We start from the raw sequence: 23,943 nt of genomic DNA, 5'->3' as shown, positions 1-23,943 counted from the left end.
AATCCTCTTCCTGTGCTTCTGACACGGTGTTTGTGGCGTCCCAAATGTTTGGTCACTTAAAGTGCGTATCCTGTCATGTGACTGAGTTACAGCTCACAGTATTAGACACTAGAATGATGGAGAGCGAGGGAAAGCGAGCGTGTGTTGGTCAGATTGACGCCACAGGCCGCAGCAACTCCAGCTGGGACTCCAGAGTGACTCGCTCCCGATGCACAACCTTATGAAGAAACAGAGGAAGAAGAGAAAGAAACACAGCTGTGATTATCTGAGATAAGCTATGCTGACTCTATTAAATTAAACAATTTCTTTTCACGATTTCCTTCAGGCCTCCGTGATTTCCTCCACTCTTTCACAATAAAAAAACCTGTGGCCAAAAACGTAAGTGATCTGATCCAGATACATCCAAATCCAAATCTGAAAGAAAGAACTTGATAATAACATGCTTTGAGTGTTGACAAGGTGTTGATGTGTTGCTAGACTGCCCTAAAAGGATTTAGAGTGTTGCAACAGTTTATGGGGGTGGTTTTAGTGTGTTTCTTAGAGTAAATTTACAGTTACTGTGCAGTTTTTAAGGTGTTCTGAGTGGATTTAGTGGCTGCCAGGGAGTTTTGAGTAGTTGCTAACATAAAAAAACAAGCAATAATAATAGTGATGCTTGATTTAACACTAATAAGTTGATCCCCATTTGACGAATGTTTTGAACAAAAAACAGACAGTTGTAGGAAGGCTACTGAGGTCACGACCATCAAAAGACATCAAACAGAAAGGATGAAAGCTGTCGTTCTGACACTCACAGATGTCTCTGGTACTATTACTGCTAGCTGTCTTCATTTGTCATTAACGTCTTGTGTATCACGTATCTTCTAGAACAATCCAGACACCACAGTCACAGTCATCTGACACCCACCAGGAACATCTTCTCAAATATCTACACTCGTCTGACAGCTTTTTGAAATATATGTCGGATTCTTGTTGTATTAGTGTATCAATGCTCAATCTCACCAGACTTCATGCATTGCCACTCTGGAAGTTATAGGCAATATTGGATATTTTATTGCACATGCTCATTTCTCCTGTTTTAACATTTATATTGGCCATCATGTAATACTCACTTAAAATTCATATTTAAAACACAAGTAACTGAATAAAATTGTTACATGTAATACTTAGCAAATCTCAACATCAATATGCATTTTTCATACTGTACATTATGTTGTGTTTACATTTTTATAAAAAGAAAAATCTCTCTAATCAAGTCCATCTACACATTCATGCATTCACAGAAATTTCTAATTTTTGTTGTACTATATACTTTATTTTCACCTTACAACTGAAATAAAATAATTATATTTTGTCAGTTATGATAAAATAATGTCCAAACTTTAAAGCAAAGCAAACGTTGATGACATAAAGATGCTACATAAAATAAAAAGCTTTCTTTGTATTTACATTAAATTTTTTATATGCATATTAATATTTTCATTTAATGATTTACTGTATGCTGAATAAATAAATTTTATATACACACACACATATATATCTATATATATATATATATATATATATATATACACACATATACATATATATATATATATATATATATATATATATATATATATATATATACACACACACACACACACACACACACACACACACACACACACACATATATATATATATATATATATATATATATATATATATAGAAAAAAAAATTGAATAAAGCAAGAATGTTCTCAAAACTAGGAGTAAGCCTAGAAAACAAGCACTTCGTAATGTGAGAGTTGTAACGTAGCGTGCAGTGGTCCACAGGTTAACAGTTCCCAGCATGCAGTGCAACCTGATCTGCACTTGGGCGTTTATGAGCAGCAGTCTAGCATCTTTTGTTTGTCCTTTCCCTCACTTTCTTTCATTCTCTCTTTCTACTCTCATTATTGGTGACAAAATGCATTTCCAAGCCCATTCTGGTGCTCATTAGAAATATCTCAGCCTCATTTCAAACACACATGACAGCTGCTGCAGGATGCACTATTTTAAAAAAGACAACTGCTTGAGTCCAAGCTTGCATTTTCAGAAAGCTAGCATGTGTGTGAATGTGTGTTCATTGAGCGGATCTCTGAATGATTTGAGGACTGCAACTTTACACCATCTCCAGTCGCTCAATAACTCTTCAGGATAACACAAGCTGTCTGTGTTTATATAGAAAAGCAGCATGCATCTGATACCAGACTAGAAGAGATATTTGATTGGTCTGGCTAGAGGTGTCGGAAATAGTATGTGCTGTCCATCTAGAAAACTAACCATGTGTAAACAGATTTCATCTTCAATGTGTAGTTATGTCCATTAATACATGGTTATTATATTGAAATAAGTGTACGGTTGGTGCACCTTTAGCTGTTGCTGTAGTTCACTGTTGAGACGTGTCAGGACTGCGTTGGTTTCTCGGTTCTTCCGTATGGCCATCTGGATCTCTCTCTTCTGCTTGGGTGGAGGCCTGGAGCACAACAGCAGATAATCATCTCCTGTGTCTATGTGTAGAAAAGCTTTCAATTCATGACCCCACTTGCTTAGCATTTATAAATCACTGATACATTCTGTTTGCTCCCTGATGTGTCGTGTAAGAGGGATGTTTATTGATATATGCATTTTAGGATTTATATTAAATATCTCATTTTTCACGAACGTTTTATTATTTTCATCATTGTATTTTTTCTTATGGAAATACATATGTTAAAGATTACTTATTTATGTTTTTGTAAAAAGTTACTATAAACACTGCCATTATTGTCTATTTAATATTATATATTTATTAAATTTTATATTATTATTAATATTGTATCTTATTTCTTTCTTAATTTTTTTTATAAGTAACCACTTAAGCTATAAAACTCTGCCATTTTATATTATTACTATGTCTACTACTACTGTATTTTTTTATTTCTTATAATTAACGTTTTTATTTTCCTATATAATCTTTAATATATAATGTTATGGTAAATAATATTATATATATATATATATATATATATATATATATATATATATATATATATATATATATATATTATATATGTGTGTGTGTGTGTGTGTATATATATATATATATATATATATATATATATATATATATATATATATATATATTTATTTATTTAATAAATTAAATAAATAAATATTATTTAATAGTATATATTTTATTTACATTTTAAATAATAATAATAATACAATTAAACCGCAAATTACTATTTTCAAATTTACATATTTGTACAAAATTTCATTTACTTTTATACTTAATCTTTAAGCAATTATAAGTTATTGTCAATAGTTACTGTAAATATTTATATTCTCTATATTTTATATTATATAATTCATACATTTAAAATTATAATCATTATTGCATTTTTTCATCTGCTCACCTTTTTTCAAAAAAATTATAAGGAATGTTCCTGCTATAATATCTTATTGTAAACATGGCCATTAAAAAATGTATACAAATATATGGACCTCTGGGTAGATTTGGTCAATGTTGCAGCAGAGTAGGGCGTGGCCAAGGGGGGCGTGGCACTCTGGCTTTCAGGGTGGAGCTTTCTTCGCACTGGCTTCTGAGGGGCGTGGCCTTGGTGTAACACTGTAGAATCCTGGGAAGAGATTTAAATATTAAATATAGGTTTTGAGAGAAACTCATCAAACATGCCAATACACTGAAGATGAGCAAAATATGCTCATGTTGATGAGGGGTTTGAGCATCTATTATGGGACGGGGTCAACTCTTACCGATTTGGGAGGCATCAGGTCCTCTGTGCTCAGACCTCCTCTCACGCTGCTCTCCTGCTGTAAAATAATGAGCAGTTTGGGATCAGGGGGGTCTTCAGGTGTTAGTTTACAAGCTTTACAAGAACATTTTTGTTTTACAAATGCATGCATCAAGACTTCTACATTTGCAGTAGAAAGGTTGAGAATAAGGAAGATTGAAACTGAATAAAAAATGAAAATTCTGTCAGCAGTTACCCACCCTCAAGTTGTTCCAAACCTCTATTAATTTCTTTCTTCTGTTGAACATAAAAAATATATTTTAAAGAACGTTGGTGACCAAACAGCTGCTGGTCCTTATTGACTTCCATGGCTACCGACAACTGTTTGATTGCAAACATTATTTAAAATATCCTCAGAACAACTTGCTGGTATGTTAATAGAATGTTGATTTTTGGGTGAACTAGCCCCTTTAAGTCTGCATTTTCCTTTAGCTGTCTCTTTCCACAAGCCAAAATTTCTAAGTCTCTCACACAGAGGAAATGGGCAAAGAAAAAGAGATGTAGAAGTGAAGGCCGCATTAAATTATTCCTTGGCTCTTTAAAGTGAATTACACAGCTCTCTCTCTATGATGCGCCGTGTGTTCATGGATCACTGAGGGTGGATCATACCATCAGTCTTGATGACTTACAACATCCAATTTACACTGCATTTCACACAAATGCGACTGCTGTTCATTTAAACCTGTGTCACTTGAAAGGCAATATTTACATGCTATCGCACTCTATGAGTGTTGTGTAAACATTCAATCAATTCTTAAAAAAGCAATGCATTGTTTAACTTAAACAGCGCATACCATCCAGGACTGTGGTCGCTGTGGCACAGGGAATCTGTTCTTTATAGCACAATGAAAAGTAATAGCAGAAACAGGCCGATTGCAAGGCTATACATTTGCCTGGAAAGTCATAAAATGGTTTGATTTGCTGTGGCACGCAACAAGTTATTTAACCCAGCCAGCCGTACAATCGGGAAAACATGCAAGAGTTATGAGCGTAATACATCCGCGTGAAGGTAACGGTGCCCATCGCCGCCTATAAAAACTCAGAAGGACTATTGTACAGAAAAGAAGTATTTAAAAAAAAGTGCTTCCTTCAAACAGTACAAAACCTTGAAAAAACTTAAGCAAGCTGAAAACATTTCTAGCATATGATCTGTAAGAGAAAAATAGGATAAAATGAAATTTGATTAGATTCATAGGGTCAAATATTCTAAACTGGTCAGTTAAAGCTGTTTAGTCATATACAACAGTGCCACGTGAATTCATTTCATATAATTATTTGTCAAAAAATACAGAGGAATTAGCATGCAGAATTAATTCTATTTACTAATGTAATGCAGAGTGGACTGCTGGATTTTACTATTATTATCTCACAATCTGTATTTTAATAACTGCCAGTGCTTCAAGTGGCCCAAAAGAGGTGCCGGTACTCTATTATAGCCACAAAAAAAAATATTTCCTGTTTTTTTTTTTTTTTTTTTTGATGACAACAACTATATTGAAGGGCTTTTATATACAGCAGTCAACAGGCGACCTTGATAATAAATCCTTTTATTAGTTTGTGGATTTGCTTGAGCTAGAAAGAACTACTGAACATAAATAAAATGTGCAAAAGGATTTTGAAAAAATACCCTTAGAAAGAGCTACTGCATTACTTCATTCAAACTTCCAAACTGACTCAAATGATTCGCGAATCCGCTACGAACTCCCGAACTGATTCAAATGATTCGCGATCCCGCTCCGAACTCCCGATTCCGAACTGACTCAAATGATTCGCGAACCCGAACTCTCGAATTGATTCAAATGAGCCGCGAAGCCGCTCCGAACTCCCAAACTGATTCAAATGATTTGCGATCCCCAAATTGACTCAATGATTCGCGAACCCGCTCCGAACTCCCAATTGACTCAAATGATTCGCGATCTCGCTCCGAACTCCCAAAATGACTCAAATGATTCGCGAACCCGCTACGAACTCTTGAATTGATTCAAATGATCCGCGTAGCCGCTCCGAACTCCCGAACTGATTCAAATGATTTGCGATCCCCAAACTGACTCAAATGATTCGCAAACCCGCTCCGAACTACCGAACTGACTCAAATGATTCGCGATCCCGCTCCGAACTCCCGAACTGATTCAAATGATTTGCGATCTCCAAACTGACTCAAATGATTCGCGAACCCGCTACGAACTCCCGAACTGACTCAAATGATTCGCGAACCTGCTCCGAACTCCCGAACTGCTTCAAATGATTCATGCTCCATACTCCGAACTAGGAAGAATTAGGAAGCGTGCATTGTGATGGGTGCTCTGAAAAGCGGCAGCGCAGGCAAAGGATTAAAACCTCTATTAAAACATATCTCCAAATGAACATACCGGTAAGCTAAAAGCACGTTCTGGGCACATGGAGAGGTGGCAGTACGCTCAAGAGCTATATTTGGAAGTGGTGGTACTGAGTACCAGTGCGTACGGGCCCACTTAAAGCACTGATAACTGCAATAAAATAAAATAACAAATAGAGATAAAATGATCTCAGAGACTTTCAAAAGTACATAATTTTTTTTCATTATATATATATATATATATATATATATATATATATACATATATATAAACCTAATTTTCTCTCACAATCTTGAATGCATTTTAATAAGTATAAAAGCATCCCGAAATTTGAAGGTAAAACAAGTCCATTATTATTACATTATTATTATCATTATTATAAAATAATACTTTAGGGATGCATGAAATATCAGCACCAAATAATTTACTGGCCATTATTATTAGAGATTTTGTAGAGATTAGTGGAAGCTATGTGCCTTCAAAATGCAGTCAAGGCAGACTGCTGGGTTTATAAACTCACTCTTCAGTTCGTGCATGATTAAGACACTGTGTTTCTCTGTCCAACAATGACCTCATAAAACACATTACTCACACAACTATGACAAATGAATTCCACACAGCGATCACATTCCCTCTCATCACATTACAGAAGCCAAAAGTTAAAAGCATGAAGGGGTAAAAAGGCCATAAAGATGAAGGAAGGCTCGTGGTAGGAGACGGTTAAAGGCTTTTGAGGACTTCAGGTGAGTTATGAGTATTTGATCAGACCAGAAACCCTTCATATCGAGTCTACAGTCATATCTTCATATCTTATGTAAGTATTAGCTTTCATCGTCAAAGCTTGAGCAGATATTTGCAGGTGCATGTGCTGTCAAAACAGTGTGTGTGTAACGTAAGCTGAGGTAAGAACGGCTCGCAGCGGTGAGCGTATGAACTTGTGTAACGCTGATGTGTGTGTGTGTGTGTGTTTTCATTGGGCTCCTGTGGCTTTATACTTTTATTAAACTGTGGGAAACTGCCGTCTCTTCCCAGCCTGCAGCCACAGAAACAAGAACACACAAATCATGGACAGTAACACGGCTGAAGTGGTGAAGACATGTTCACACATGCCAAAAAGAGGAAGTTCAGACTCTTCAAATAGGGATGCATAATTAATAACAGAGAGAGAGAAGCGATGACAAACAGCAGTAAGAGTGTGTGTGCAGAATTTCAATGAATCTAGCTTTATTAAACAGGCAGATTTGACTTCAAAGATAGAAGTATATTTATATATATATATATATATATATATATATATATATATATATATATATATATTTTTTTTTTTTTTAATGGAACATAACGTTGATAGAGCTATATATTATATGACTAGTTAAATAAGTTATTTAATAATAATAATAATAATAATAACAATAATAAAAAATAATAAATTATTCATCCTCACGGCACACTATTTTAAAAATACAAGTAATTTGAAAATAATTGTAATAATTCTTATAATTCTCACACAACCTTTGATTTACAAATTAAATATTATAAATGAAAATCAATTAAAATGTCCTCATTCTTACTTATTCTTAAATTTCTTATTAAAAATTTAATTAATGCAAAATTAAATCAAAACAATCACAATTCTCTCACCTCATTCTTACTGTATACAATCAATTTATTATGAAGTAAAATTTACTGTTTAAAAAAATAATAATTATAATTTAAAATTAATTTAAATCAGAAGTTACATTCGGTTCATGTCAATAAAATTTCAGTTTAGAGATCCCACACCTGGAGTTATTAAATTGTATGTGTTTTAGTAGCACTAGTTATGCCATATTTGTAAGTAGGATCAAACCCTAACATCTACTCACCTCCACCCTAAACTTGCTAAAATCTGCAAAGTTTGGCTGCTGAACGGCCTTCTGGGAACTCTTCTCTGAGCCAGGGAGGAAGCTGAAGATCTGAAACATTGAATTATAACACAAGTTATTACACAATAAAGTTACAGAATGGTACGAATGAATAAATAAATAAATAAAAATAATTTGAAAAAATAAAATGAAACAGACTTGTCATCTAATTGGTTGAACTACTGTAAAACAGATGACAAAAACTGCATATCAATTAAATTCTATATTAATGCACAAAAAAGATATACTGTAGATCATCTTTGACCAGTAACAAACCAGCTTAATGTCAAGTTGGGTTTTGGAACATGGAAGCTGGAAGAGCTAAGAGCAAGCTAGAAACCACAAAGATACCAGCTTAAACTGGACAACGAGGAGATGATGAGCGGTTCACCTGTGTAGCTGGGGGTCGTGGAGGGAGAGCTGGAGGAGGAGGCAACCAGCCACTTTTAGCACCTGAGAGAGGAAAAGCTATTCAGAAAAACGTCCCCGCCACTCTTAAACTACTACTACTACTGAAGCTGATTACATATGTTCAGCACAACTGTAAATTACTTCACATCTACCATGTACTGCAATAATCAGCAATTATTTTGCACAGCTTATTTACTAAAATATTACAAGTATCGTATTTTTCGGACTACAAGTCGCACCTGAGTATAAGTCGCATCAGTCCAAAAATATCTCATGACGAGGAAAATAACATATATAAGTCACACTGGACTAGTCGCATTTATTTAGAACCAAGAACCAAGAGAAATCATTACCGTCTAAAGCCGCGAGAGGGCGCTCTATGTCTTCAGTGTAGAATACAGGAGCAGCATCTCTGGCAGCATAGAGCGCCCTCTGGTGGCTGGAGAAAGTAATGTTTTCTCTTGGTTCACTTCTCTTAGTTCATTTCTCTCGGTTCATGTCAAATTAATTCGGATAAATAAGTCGCACTGGACTATAAGTCGCAGGACAAGCCAAACTATGAAAAAAGTGTGACTTATAGTCCAGAAAATACGGTACAGATAATTGAGAAAGAAATCACAGACACTGCTTTAGTAAAAACAAAAAAATCATTGTCACTTCAGAACATGCCAATATCGCATCAAAACACCAGTCAAATATTTACTTCAGTTAATATGAACGCAATAAATGTAATATATATCGAAATGTCAGTGCCTTGTATTCTCAGTATATGAAAGTCTGTACGTGTATACGGTTTAATACTCAAAGACTGCTGAGGTGAGTGTGAACCTTGGGCGCTCTGTTGGAAGAGCTTGTTGAGGTCGAGAGAGGAGGCGCGGGAGTGAGTCTTCTGGGGTCGAGGAGGAGGAGTGGGAGGCTCCTCCACCTTCTTCATGGCATCATCTATGGAGGTGCTGGAGTATGACCTGAGGGGTAAAACACGCAGACCTCTTTAACACGTACATAGTGTAGTGTTATCATGGGTATACAGGTGTCAGGTCCAGGTGTAATACCAAAGTAGCATAGAATGACTGCCATGTACAGTACCATGACATTTACATGGTACTTTAAGTATTTTAAAGAACTCATTGGTACTACCACGGTAAAATCCGCAAACAGATTTTCAGTTAAGTAAAATAAATAAATAAATAATAATGCATTTTTTTTTTTTTACAAGATTAAGATATTATGCTCACCATGGCTAAATTTATTTAACCAAAAATACAGAACAAAATGTAAAATTGTGAAATATTATAATAGTTTAAAATATTTGTTTTCTATTTGAATATATTTTAAAATTTAATTTATTTCTGTGATCAAAGCTGAGTTTTCAGCATCATTACTCCAGTCTTCAGTGTCACACGATCCTTAAGAAATCATTCTAATAAACTGGTTTTCTTCTAAAAAAACAAACAAAAAAAAAACAATGAATTAATAATAATAATAATAATAATAATAATATTATAAATTTTGAAAAACAGTTGTCAGCTATTTTTATGGAAACCATGAGGATGAATAAATGTATGATTTTCTTTTCTTTTTTTTTAACAACAACAACAGGGGTAAAAAACATTTGAATGGTAATGTAGCAGTAGTGAGAGTTTAAAAGATTTTACCTGGGCCGTGTTCTTGACTTCATGTTTGTATCAAGTTCTTGTGGTGAATCTGTAATACAATTTTACGTAAAGAACTCAGTTACACAGTAATTTCAGCAATAAAACTGAATCCTAAAAAGAAACATTCCTAATTTCATTTAAAAGCCAAACAAAAGCATCAGACTTCACCAAGAACACCCCCAAAAAATTTACAAATTGTTATTTTATTTACCTGTCATTTAGAGAAGTTCTAAGCCGGTCCTAAACTGAACTGCTCTCTCTAGCCAAAAGATTTCACTTCTCAGCAGAAACACTGAATCGTAACACTAAAACATCAAACACTCAAGTGCATCGATACTATCCAACAACACCATCTGAAACAGGCCTTGAACACCTACAGCTGCAGTTAACTCCTCAAACGGGCCTGTCTCCTATCCCATCATGCACTGGGGCATTGACGAAGACTCAATGTCAACTTTGATTCTCTTTTCTTCCAACACTAGTGAAAAAAAGTATTTCATAAGAACTATATTGGAAGCAGCACGGCATTCAAATTGAAGTAATAAACTCCAGGATTATTTTTGAACGCCCAAGGGATCTGGGCACTTTAATAAATATGAGATGTTATTGGATCAGAGCAGACTGCATGAAATATTGAAAAACAAAAGGTCAGCGCTGTTGATATGACAGACTTTGGGTCCACACCCAGAGGCGCTGAGGGGGTTTACTTCATAAAATCACACCCATCATGAGAGATGATAACAAACAGGCCTCTTCTAGAGTGATATACCGTATTTTCAGGACTAAAATCACTCTTTTTGTTATAGTTTGGCTGGTCCAGCGACTTATAGTCAGGTGCGACTTATTTATCCAAATTAATTTGACATGAATCAAGAGAAAACATTACTGTCTACAGTGGTGAGAGGGCGCTCTATGCTGCTCCGTATTTTTGGTCTGATGCGACTTATACTTATGTGCGACTTATAGTCCGAAAAATACGGTACTACTCGCAAAAAATGACTTCAACCTGATCTGAAGACCATAAGTGCTGACTTGCCAAGACAGAACAGTGATTGGTCTGTTTTTAATCATGAACCATCTGACCATTGGTCTCTTAAAGGATATATTCTGTCATTATTTACTTGTGTTGCGGCAAGCACAAATGAGACAAAAGTAGACGTTTTGCAGATTGTTCATGCTGCCCTTTTCCATACATTGGGAACAAGCACACTAAGTAGACTAATAAACTTAGTTGGAAGCCTTTTGAAGTCATATGATATGTCAGGTGGAGAAACAGACCAAAATTACCCTCCATAGTTCTCAAATTAGCATTCGTTCATATAGCAGACTTATAAATAAGGAAGAAGCTGACTTATAAATAAGGAAGATGACAAGCTATTCAGCTGTCCCTGTTTTCAGATGGTATTATTTGGATGGAATTGATGTTTTTGACTGGATGAAGCATTATTATGGAACATGGAGTCATATTTTGCAATTTAAAAGTTAAAATGCCTTAATGATGTTTTTTTCTCTTACAAACATGCAGCTGTTTTTTTAACAACTGTTTGAGCTCTCATTCTGACGGCACCCATTCACTACGAGGATACACTGGTGAGCAAGTGATGTAATGCTACATTTCTCCAAATTTGTTCCCATGAAGAAACAAACTTATCTACATCTTTCATGGACTGAGGGAGAGTACATTTTCAGTAATTTACATTTTTTGGTGAACTACTCCTTTAAGGAAGCATAAGTTGAAATACTAAAATAATTAAAATTAAAACTTAAGTAAAATAAATTAATGCTCAACAGAAATATTAAAAACTTAAATATAAAACAAACAATGATTTAAAATAAAACTGGAACTAAAAAAAGGGAATTTAAAATATTAACAAATACTAATATAGTATATACATAACACTACAATAAAACATGTAATAAATTAAAGCAGTCTTGTTTATTTATTTGTTTGTTTGTATTGTTGTATTCCTGCAGGTCTAGAATTCTCTATCAGGCTCAATTCTGCTGTGGCCCCCAAAATATTTGTAGACTGAAGAGATTGAAGAAACTTGCACTGGATAATAAAATACCAAAGCAAGTGGAGTTTTTCACTGATTTCAAACTTGGTGCAGCCTATCTTCATGTGTTAAATTAGAAAATATGTGATCTTGTGCTTCAGAGGTTTGGAAGATTTAGTTTTTGACACAAAACTACCTGATGGCATGAGAAGACATGGAATCTAGTGCATATGTCATATGCTACCTTTATGTAGCTTTTATGCGTAATTTTTGTGAGCTAGACAGGATCCATTTGCTTGCATTATATTGAAAAGAGCACCTGGAACATTCTGATAAACATCTCCCTTTGTGTTTCACAAAAGAAACGTCATACAGGTTGAACAAAATGAGGGTGAGTTAAAGACCACAGTATTTTCATCATTGCCTGAACACAGATGGTAAAGCATAGGTAAATTAGAGGCTTTGGTTGATTTGGTGTGGGTCAGGGGTGTGTGCGTGGCCCGCTGCGCCTGCGGACAGTGACTCACCTGACTTTAAAGTGCTGATATGCTGTATTGGCTTTTCATGTGGCTCTGGCATTCTCTTTGGGAAGAATTCTGCTGACACAGCAATTAAAACACACAATCTACATAAGAAAATCAGTATGTTAACAGGTTTTCCTTCTTAAGTCTGGAAGAATGGCCTCAAAAATATCTGCACACTTAAGAAACTGAAAAAACTGGAGAGAACAAAATTATCATTGCATTAAATTCTAAAATATCAAAGCAAGTCTATTTTAAAGTATTTAGACATTATTTAGACATTTTAACTTTTTTGGCCACTGTATAAAAAACATTAGATATATTTTTTTCCTTTAATCATGTTTATGTTTTTGACGTCTAGCTCCGAAGTCATACCCCGTTTCCTGCTTTCATCTCTCACTTCCTGCTTAGCGGTCACACCTGGTCTAGAGGTCATCTGCAGGTCAACAGAACCTATAATCTGTTTGGGAAAATGAAAAGCAGCCATAAAATGAGGTTTACTCAGAGATAAGGGCAGAACTAGCTGGATTTTTGGCTCATTTGAAACTCATTAGCACCCTCTGCCTTCAGCCAAATAAACATGCTCAGAGAAACATGCTCTTTCTTTACTCTGTGTGTGTGTGTGTGCGTGCGTGTACATATATATATATATATATTTTATGCATGTTGTTTTGTACTATTCTTGTTTAGAGTTTTTTCTATATGGAGGTAAATATACAAAACTGATACATTTTTACAATCATTACAGGGACTATCAATGATGAAGCCACAGCTAAATGTTTGTGAATGAATTAATAAAAATCTAAATCAACCAGTGATGTTATTCTTAACTAAAACATTTGAGTAAACATTGTTTTAACTTAAAAAGCGGTTAATTGACAGCTGAAATTAAATAACATAAATATTCATTTAACTTAAACTGAAAAAAAAAAATAGAAATGTCATTGGCAACTCAAAATGATATAAAAATGAAATAAAATAAAATAAATAGATATATACAATAAAAAACTTTAAATTGATGACAATATGTATGTGAGTAGATATCTGTGTATGTTTGTATGTGTGTGTGTGTGTGTGTGTGCCAATCAAAAGAGAGAGAGAAGAAAAGAACAGAATGAAAATGTACAAAACATTGTGATCTTGGCATAAATGTAAAATTTTCTCTTTTATGAGCTTATTGGCTCCAGGCATCATATTGTCATCGTAATTTGTCATTGTGAAACAATTGCAATTGGAGCTCAGTTAAATGTTCTGAAATTTCTCATAACTGCAAAACATGATACAGAATAAGAACCACTGGACATCATTAAATACTCCAGGTGCAAATACTGTAGACATTTAGTGAGTTTTAGATCTCATACCTCAGATGGTGGCGCTGTAAGCACACCTGCTTCCACAAAGCCCGGTCTCAACGTGGCAGGGAGCGTTTCAGGAAGAGGGTAACCATTTTTCCGGGCCACGATCAGATGGAAGGCAGTGCAGAACTCCGGGAACGTGAGAGCGCCGTCCTTGTCAACATCGCTCAGCTCCCTGAAGATCAAACAAGACTGTTTTAATGCAAAGAGGCCCTTCACTGCATGTTTAAGAGGAACTGAGGTTTTGTGTTCACCATATATGAGACAGCTCTGGAATCGGAAGTTTCGACTTGGTGAAGAAGTTTTTTGCAACAGTTCCTGAAAAAGAACAAAAAACAAAGCAAACTTCAAAACATGCCCACATAAAGCCATAAATCCAACAGTATGAGATGATCTGAGATGTGTTTGTGGTGCAGATCTCTCTTACCCATGATGAGAGCGCTCAGGTCAGGCTGGAGACTCCTGAACTGGTTGGTATAGTATTCACGCTGCTCTTCTGTGATCCTCCAGGGGTCGTCCGAGTAATCGACCTCCACGCGCTCCACAGACGCAACCTGAAAGAGAAAAACTACAGTTTGAGGAGACCTGAAAAGCCTAAAGATGAAAATATTTTCCAATTGTGTATGCCTTTCATTGAAGTCAAGGAAGCAGCAGGCTCTTTTTGATCAGTCAATAATGGAAAAATAGCTTTTTATATAAAAGGAAATGAAGTAGGACTGTTCTTTTTAAAAGCCATGTGTGGCCTTTGCATTGCAGTATACAATGAATTATAATTAAAGCTTAACATTTCTGAAATAGCATCTATAAAAAATGCCATCTATCCTTATTTTCATTTTATTTCTCAGCATATCTTACTATTAAACTACAGGTTATGCCCTTCGTAGGTTTATTCTACCGAAAATTTTGTTTTATATTTGCAAAGAAAGAAAATGATTTTTTTTTTTTAGATGAAGCTGGCGAACACAATATAATTCATATTTTTTATTCAGTATATTACTATTAACGTGTCAGTCATGTGATCTTCATCAAACATTGTGAAATTCTGAAATGTTTGACAAAGTTTATAAGCTATGGTGTCGTGTGTTGCATTCTTTAAAATCATTTTCTCTTCCCTTTATATTAAACTGATATCTTAAGCTCATGTCTGTGATCAATTTGGAGGTGATTTGTCTTAATATTATTTGTAAGCACGTCTATACAAATACGGGCCCTGGTGTGCATGTGGCCTGACTTGAAATGACCAATATTCTAGCAAACAAATACACTTTTAAAAAGCATTGTCATGACCAAAATCCTGATTTAGAGCCTTAATATGTTTCCTCATTTAAGACTATTATTCTATTTGATCGTCCAATCAGATGCAAAAAGAGGAGGTGTGAGGAAACCTCCACGCGTGTGACGACAGGCTGCTCCGGCTGCAGTCTGAGAGAATAATGACTGGGAGAGGAATTTTCCTGAGGAACGCCGGGAAGACCTGGCCCTTTAGCCTCATACGCTGTGAACAACAACAAGAGAGAGTCAACATTTCAAGATGAAGACTTAACAGTAGATGGCATTTCCTTACTGTGATCACTGTTTCAGACACTTTCAGACTTAAAGTAAAAGTTTTCAGCTTCGACTTAACAGAATAATAAATGTAAAATACTGAACAAGCATCAATTATTCAGGATGAGGCCAGTGATGGCCATGATCTTTGATATGACTACAATCTGTAAGAATCAAACAGGCCTGACTTGGTTTTGATCTCTTGAGCGTTCTTTACATCTGAAGGCCTGAGCGTCATTTCTTTTATGTGTGATTTTTAAATGAAATATTAATGGTCCCTGCTGACTAATGAAGAAAGTTGAGCTGCATTACATAATGCTGGTGTTTCTCTGTTCACAGTCGGAGTTAACAATGAGATAAAAGCTCTTTCTTAATGCTGAATAACACCAGAGTATACCATCACAGTATTCCTCTCTCAGTGGGAAAATCTAAACTGGATATTCACAATCATTTGCTCATTAGTTGGGATGATTAAATATTTGTATATTTGAACACATGATGTGGACAAACAGATAGATTTACCTATTTCTAGACAGGTAAAATGTACAGTTATTCTCTATTGAGTTTGTCTTCATGCACTACCTCCTACTGTACTGAAGGGGGCGTGCATGTGAAAATACCGCACATTAATTTATAACCTTGCTTTCTTTACAAATATTTAGCTTTTTTTTTTTATTAATTTACACTTCATTTTAACAGCCAGCCTTGTCATTTTGACGACATTTACAAGAAGCAGTATATCTGCTTTCTGACAAGTACATAATAAAATAAGTTGAAGTGCATAATTGCTTCACACATCAACATCTTTGAAATTTTAGGTGCGATGTGTCAAGAGGGACAATCAGCAATAAATGAAGCACACTAGCATAAATTATTACATAAAACGTGGTGAAATATCCTGGCTTAAGGCATTTTCTCAGGAAAGCACGTGTGTGTGTGTGTGTGTTTCATCAGAACTGCTGTCTGTTGAGTGTGTTGTGCTGCCTGTGGATAAGCTGAAGTCTTGTGAGTCAACAGGTGTGTGATTAGACGAGTGCGATATCGATACGCCACAGGAGAGCAGCAATTAGCCAACTGCTTTCTGAGGGCAGACAGCAGCTCAAGGCTGAACACTCACACACACACTCACTCACACACACACACACACACACACACACACACACACACACATGCACACAGCTGTCTGACAGCATAAGGGTACAGAGCCACTTCTACACTCATAATGTGAGAAACACAGCAGTGTGACATGTGCTTGTGTTATCTAATAAAAGCATCACGGTGTGTGGGAATCTGGAAATCTACTTTCACATTCCCATAGGAATTGCTGGAAAAAACCTCCTGGTCCTTGATGCTTAACGTTTTTGAAAGAAGTCTCTTCTGCTCACCAAGGCTGCATTTATTTGATTAAAAATATAATAAAGCAACAGTAATATTCTGAAATATTAATACATTTAAAACAACGGTTTTCTATTTGAATCTATTTTAAAATGTCATTTATTCCTGTGATGCAAATCTGTATTTTCAGCATCATTACTCCAGTCTTCAGTGTCACATGATCCTCCAGAAATCATTGTAATATGATGATTTGCTGTGCAGGAAACATTTCTCATTATAATGTTGAAAACAGTTGTGCTACTTCATATTTTTGTGGAAAACATAATTTTCATGCCCATTCAAAAGCTCAGTATTATTAAAACTTTCAATTATTCAGAAAGGATGCATTTAACTGGAAAAGTGATGTTTTTATCATGCTCCTATATATTTATGTTGAGTAATTTCACTTTAATAGCCTGGAAAAGGACCTGCACGTTGCCATTAAAGTAAAATGACTTAACCTAAGCATAGGAGCTTGATAAAAATCAAAATTTTAGTTGAAAATTTCAGATGGCACTTAGAGGCTTTTGCATCTGAACTCTTCATATATATACAGTATTGTTCAAAATAATAGCAGTACAATGTGACTAACCAGAATAATCAAGGTTTTTCGTATATTTTTTTATTGTTACGTGGCAAACAAGTTACCAGTAGGTTCAGTAGATTCTCAGAAAACAAATGAGACCCAGCATTCATGATATGCACGCTCTTAAGGCTGTGCAATTGGGCAATTAGTTGAATTAGTTGAAAGGGGTGTGTTCAAAAAAATAGCAGTGTGGCATTCAATCACTGAGGTCATCGATTTTGTGAAGAAACAGGTGTGAATCAGGTGGCCCCTATTTAAGGATGAAGCCAACACTTGTTGAACATGCATTTGAAAGCTGAGGAAAATGGGTCGTTCAAGACATTGTTCAGAAGAACAGCGTACTTTGATTAAAAAGTTGATTAGAGAGGGGAAAACCTATAAAGAGGTGCAAAAAATGATAGGCTGTTCAGCTAAAATGATCTCCAATGCCTTAAAATGGAGAGCAAAACCAGAGAGACGTGGAAGAAAACGGAAGACAACCATCAAAATGGATAGAAGAATAACCAGAATGGCAAAGGCTCAGCCAATGATCACCTCCAGGATGATCAAAGACAGTCTGGAGTTACCTGTAAGTACTGTGACAGTTAGAAGACGTCTGTGTGAAGCTAATCTATTTTCAAGAATCCCCCACAAAGTCCCTCTGTTAAAAAAAAGGCATGTGCAGAAGAGGTTACAATTTGCCAAAGAACACATCAACTGGCCTAAAGAGAAATGGAGGAACATTTTGTGGACTGATGAGAGTAAAATTGTTGTTTTTGGGTCCAAGGGCCACAGGCAGTTTGTGAGACGACCCCCAAACTCTGAATTCAAGCCACAGTACACAGTGAAGACAGTGAAGCATGGAGGTGCAAGCATCATGATATGGGCATGTTTCTCCTACCATGGTGTTGGGCCTATTTATCGCATACCAGGGATCATGGATCAGTTTGCATATGTTAAAATACTTGAAGAGGTCATGTTGCCCTATGCTGAAGAGGACATGCCCTTGAAATGGTTGTTTCAACAAGACAATGACCCAAAACACACTAGTAAACGGGCAAAGTCTTGGTTCCAAACCAACAAAATTAATGTTATGGAGTGGCCAGCCCAATCTCCAGACCTTAATCCAATTGAGAACTTGTGGGGTGATATCAAAAATGCTGTTTCTGAAGCAAAACCAAGAAATGTGAATGAATTGTGGAATGTTGTTAAAGAATCATGGAGTGGAATAACAGCTGAGAGGTGCCACAAGTTGGTTGACTCCATGCCACACAGATGTCAAGCAGTTTTAAAAAACTGTGGTCATACAACTAAATATTAGTTTAGTGATTCACAGGATTGCTAAATCCCAGAAAAAAAAAATGTTTGTACAAAATAGTTTTGAGTTTGTACAGTCAAAGGTAGACACTGCTATTTTTTTGAACACACCCCTTTCAACTAATTGCCCAATTGCACAGCCTTAAGAGCGTGCATATCATGAATGCTGGGTCTTGTTTGTTTTCTGACAATCTACTGAACCTACTGGTAACTTGTTTGCCACGTAGCAATAAAAAATATACTAAAAACCTTGATTATTCTGGTTAGTCACATTGTACTGCTATTATTTTGAACAATACTGTATATATATATATATATATATATATATATATATATATATATATATATATATATATATATATATATATATATACACACACACACACACACACACACACACACACACACACACACATATACAATTATTTACATTTTGATGTTTAGGTTCATTCCTGAATGCAGAATGACTGACAGAGACTCTCACCCAATAGTGTGTCTGTTCCATTTCTCTGTGCACCATATGAATAGCAGCGATAGGCTGATGGTGAACGGGGCGGGGAGATGCCAGGTGACTGTGGTGGAGACCACGCCTCCTGTCATACACAAGTGTAAAACACAGTCATTAATTAGAGGAAAAGCATCGAGCTACTGCTGCATGTCATCTTTGATAAACCGACCTGCTTGTCCATGCTGGTGTCAGGGTGTCTGAGTACAGGTCTGTCTGCAGGGGGACGAGGGGCGGAGCCTGTCACCAAGCCCAGGATGTGAGACTGGCTCTCATTGGTCAACGGTTGATTGGGATAACCCATCTCAAGCTCGTTCGTTATCCCGACAAACACAGGAAGAGGAAGTTCTGTAGAGAAGGATACATGTCAGTGTGTTCATAACGGCATACTACTCATACTATTATCTGTATACAGTGGATTAAACAGTATATAATTTATTATAAATAATGTGTATTTTCTTGCCTTCATTTCGCTTGTTTAATTTTACGTCTTACCAAATTATGACAGAACTTTTAAACAAGATGTACAACGGTCATACACAATAGCAAAAAAAAACAAACAAACAGAAAGCTTGTTTATTTTTCTGTCTTATCAAATTCTCACAAATACGTGTTAAACAAGGTATTAATTAATAATGAATAATCATTAATAAAAAGTAAAGTAAAAATGTTACAATATATAATTATTTGTGATCAAAATTATTTTGTGGCTGTAAATGATATCACATATGACACTAGATGTACAATAGTCATATGATAGATTGTATTTATATATAATAAGACTAATTTGTGGGTTAAACTGCGAATTATGCAGGATTGCAAAAAAAAAAAAAAAAAAAAAAAGAAGAAGAATATTTGCATTGTTTTGTGATCACTGAATTGCAAAAAAACTGGAGGGACTGATTTAAACAGCAAACAGAAGCCTAACCATCTTATTGGCTGGTTTAGCAAAAAAAATCTTCTTTAAAAAGTAAACATTACCCAGCCAATCTTTCTCAAAGGTATACTTCTGTCTTTCCTGTTTACAGACAGACTGTCTTTCTCCTTGTGTTTCCGCAGTAAAAGGGCCAGGTAAAGTTATTTATGGGTTTAACAGTCTGTACCAGGATTAAAGACTAATCCAGGGACCGATCGCCACATTTGAGCCCGCCGGGGGGCCTGAGCTGTGCTGAGCTCTGGATCAGCCTAGTGCTCAACATCGCCCTGTTTAAGTAAATACATTTAGGAAATGTTTTGCTCTGCTGAGTTAATATTTGAATTCTTTTCTGAACTCAGGCCCAACAGTTTGGGATAATATTACTGGAACTTGGAACTACTTGGAACTGCTGTGGAGTTATTAAGGTGTTCAACAGGAAACAATGATGATCACAAATACAAATTATTTGCTTATTTAACAAATGCTGAGGACTTACCACCTGCGATGCTCTCCAGCCGTACTGGCAAACCTGCCTGCGCCGCGGCTATCAGCTTCAGAGCCACGTAAAACTGTCCACAGCTGAAATAGCCAAGCCGCTTAGCACCACACACTTCTGTTACCTGTTATGAAGAGAGAAAGAGAGAGAGATTTATTAATGTAGACTTTAAAGTCACAGAATGCATAGCTAAGTCAATTAAGCTACAATATTTCAAAAGCACAAATTTATTGTAAAGTTGCAATCATTGCTTAATAGCTGAAAATGCTCACATATAAAAATCAAAAGATAACAGCTACTGTAAATCCTCATTATTGGCCCTACAATGGAAAGAACAGCCGGCTGAAGATAAACCGCAGTCTTAACAGGCTGAAATTCACATTCATCTGTGCTTCTGCAATTGAAAACTCATGTTGCAATGACAGATAAGAAACCACACGTCCTGCAGGAAGTGTTTAACCACAAACACAGACCTTCAGATTAACAATGGAACACACTTTGGGACAGACGCAGATGTTAAAACGATCTACCCCTGATGAAAACACATGCTGGTATTAGCTGGTTTAAGATGGCCTTCCGGTTTGGCCTCATGAAAAGTGCCCAGTACTGCTCTAAAAGCATTTAACAGACCAACCACAACAGGCTCAGACCAGTGAAACTGCCTTAAGATGCTTTAAGACGTCATCCATCCTGAAAAGACGTCTCTGAGAACCTAAATGAGAAATCCAAACACTTCAAAACGATATAAAATACCATTTATTTTTCCATAATATGACAAACTTCAAATTAAAAGTTTGGGGTCAGTATTTTTCTATCAATATTTTTGAGCATAAGAGACTTCTTTTTCAAAATATCAAAACTCTTACAGAACAAAAACATTTTTAAAGTATTAGCAGTAGTGTGTTTCTGAATGAAACAAGATACTAAAGTGCTAAATGTAGGACAGGAGTTTATGCATTTGAAATTGATTGGATGTTGAAGCGTTGCAAAATAAAAGGGCTCGATGATGTCAGCAGAAAAGAAAAGGCATTTCAAAGGTGGAGCAAATTTGATTACAAGCAAATTGGAACAAAATTCAATAACACCACAAACATGCATTAAAAAAGTAAACAGCATGAATTTGTATTCCTGTGAATTTCAATACTAAAATACAAACTCTAAAATCTAAATCATCGCTGTATCACTTTCCTAAAGTTCTATGAGACATAAACTACAAATTCCTCCTGGGAAAAAGCACACGGTAGCACCTGAGTCATTGTTGTATCACTCCACACAACTGAAATCCATCCTTCCGTACAGACATAATCAATAGAGTTGAGCTCTGCGATTCATTGTAAACGACTTCTCACACACAGGAAAAGATCTGTGCGCTTTAAATAGCAGCACATTGTGCGGTGTGCTGTTAAATATAACAAAAGAGAAAAACAGCCTGTTTGTGCTGCTCAAGCCAGACTAGTTTCTGAATTTCTATGAACTTCTCTTCAAAGAAAAGTTGCACTTCAAGACTCTTCAGAAGCAGCACTACTGAGCACATACAGCTAATAGAAAAGAAGAAAAATACAAGTAAAGTCATGCGTGTTCTTGAAACTCGAATCTCACCTACGGTGTTCCCTCTGCCTTTCCAAAACATTATCTGAAGAACTTCTCAAACTCTGACTCAGCGTTCCTGTTCCACCATGTGATCGCGTTCTCCTCCGATCCCTGCAGTGCTGATGGTTCATTACTGAAGGTGAACTTCAGCCAAATATGACTCAAACAAAAAGCCTGCCGCAAAACTCTCACCGAATCAAATGCAGAGGTCCAGCAGATCAGGCTTCAGATGGGACTTTTGTCTCCAAAACACAGTCATATTCATTTCTAAAGCCTGGGACATTTTGACCTCCCTGCAAAGAGGTCAAAGAAGAGAGCATATTTCCAGAGAAATGATGAAATAATATACGAACATCATGACAATAATATATTGACATCATTTCACATCTAGTAATTATATATGGTCATCAGCAAGATCTCCAGAATGCCATCCTGTTTAATTAAAGTTTGAATCAAAAATAAATTGTTCAATTGGTAGATTTTATTTAATAATTTTATAATATTCCTGAAGTTCTTAAGAAAGAAAATGTGTGTGTTTGTGTATGTGTGTATATACAATATATATTTATAACATTTAATAAAAATATAAATAAAATGCATAGATTTAAATGCGTTTAGATTTCAATTTTGAAATAATATAAAATGAAAAAATATATATACACACACACACACACTGTCAAATTAGTAAATGAGATCATGCCATATGGATAAGCACAGCAACTTACATTAAATATTACTATACTTATTGTAGGACCCTATGTATTTATGAACAAATGAAGCTTTGGTAATAGCAAACCTTATCCCATTGTATACTGTATGTGGACAAGCTGCAAGGGATTCTGGGATGCGTTTAAACCCTCGCTTTCATACTGAGCTAAAGGACTACATTCATTAGTTTTGAAAAATATTCGAAGGAATCTTCATTTTGGTGGAGAAAGCAGGAACTGGATGTTAAGTTTTATCATGTGTGAGGAACAACAGTTTCAATTCTTCATGCAAATGCTCTGATGAAGAGCAGCTCTGTGCTTCTAGCCGCTGAAGTCAGCTGTTACTGTGACTGATGGAAATAACGAGCTTTTGACAAGAGCTTCACACACTCTAAGGGTGACCCAACAACTCTTTTGGAGTTCAAGACTGTGTGTGTGTGTGTGTGTGTGTGTGTGGCGGCTTAAACTCAGTTTAATCATCTGACCTTCAGCATTACTTTAGCGTGACCTGCATTCTCCTGATCACACAGAGAACAGATAATCTTACTCCATAAATGTGCATGTTGGGGGAGGATGCTAAAATCAGTTAGAAACCTCCCCACCGAACCCTCCTCATGACAGCTTATGGGATGCTGGGATACAGGAGGCCAGCCGATTGCAGATCCTCTCATATAATAATGAAATAAAGATACAATTACAAATGTGAAATTAAGATACATTTCTTGCAGGGTTTTGTCTTAGTGAAAGATTCAATCTATATGCTGAAATCTATATATTAAAAAAAAATAATATTAATTTAATAATAATAATAATAATTTAATTGCAACTTTTTATTTTACAATTTTATTTTATTTTATTTATTTACTTAGCAATTCTGAGAGTTTATATCTTGCAAATCGTGCAATTCTGAATCCCTGATCCTCTTCTCACA

At 35.7% G+C, this 23,943-nt stretch overlaps 1 protein-coding gene across 1 annotated transcript; it reads right to left on the bottom strand.

The window, feature by feature from the left end:
- LOC113080096 (ralBP1-associated Eps domain-containing protein 2-like) lies at positions 1-23,530 on the bottom strand (the record flags this gene model as incomplete). The annotated part of the gene is made up of 18 exons (XM_026252310.1): positions 1-217; positions 2,395-2,500; positions 3,511-3,644; positions 3,781-3,837; positions 8,020-8,109; positions 8,450-8,511; positions 9,298-9,434; positions 10,125-10,173; positions 12,649-12,717; positions 13,018-13,102; positions 14,004-14,172; positions 14,252-14,315; positions 14,425-14,551; positions 15,383-15,492; positions 19,283-19,391; positions 19,476-19,651; positions 20,716-20,839; positions 23,498-23,530. Coding segments are annotated over 18 exons (1,770 nt in total), but the record flags the coding sequence as incomplete, so codon positions are not given.
- Between the last annotated feature and the right edge of the window lie 413 nt (positions 23,531-23,943).

The sequence above is a fragment of the Carassius auratus genome, unplaced genomic scaffold, assembly GCF_003368295.1.
Source record: "Carassius auratus strain Wakin unplaced genomic scaffold, ASM336829v1 scaf_tig00030239, whole genome shotgun sequence".
Classification (NCBI taxonomy): domain Eukaryota; kingdom Metazoa; phylum Chordata; class Actinopteri; order Cypriniformes; family Cyprinidae; genus Carassius; species Carassius auratus.
Note: the sequence above shows the minus strand (reverse complement) of the source record. Positions and strands in the feature narration are given on the sequence as shown.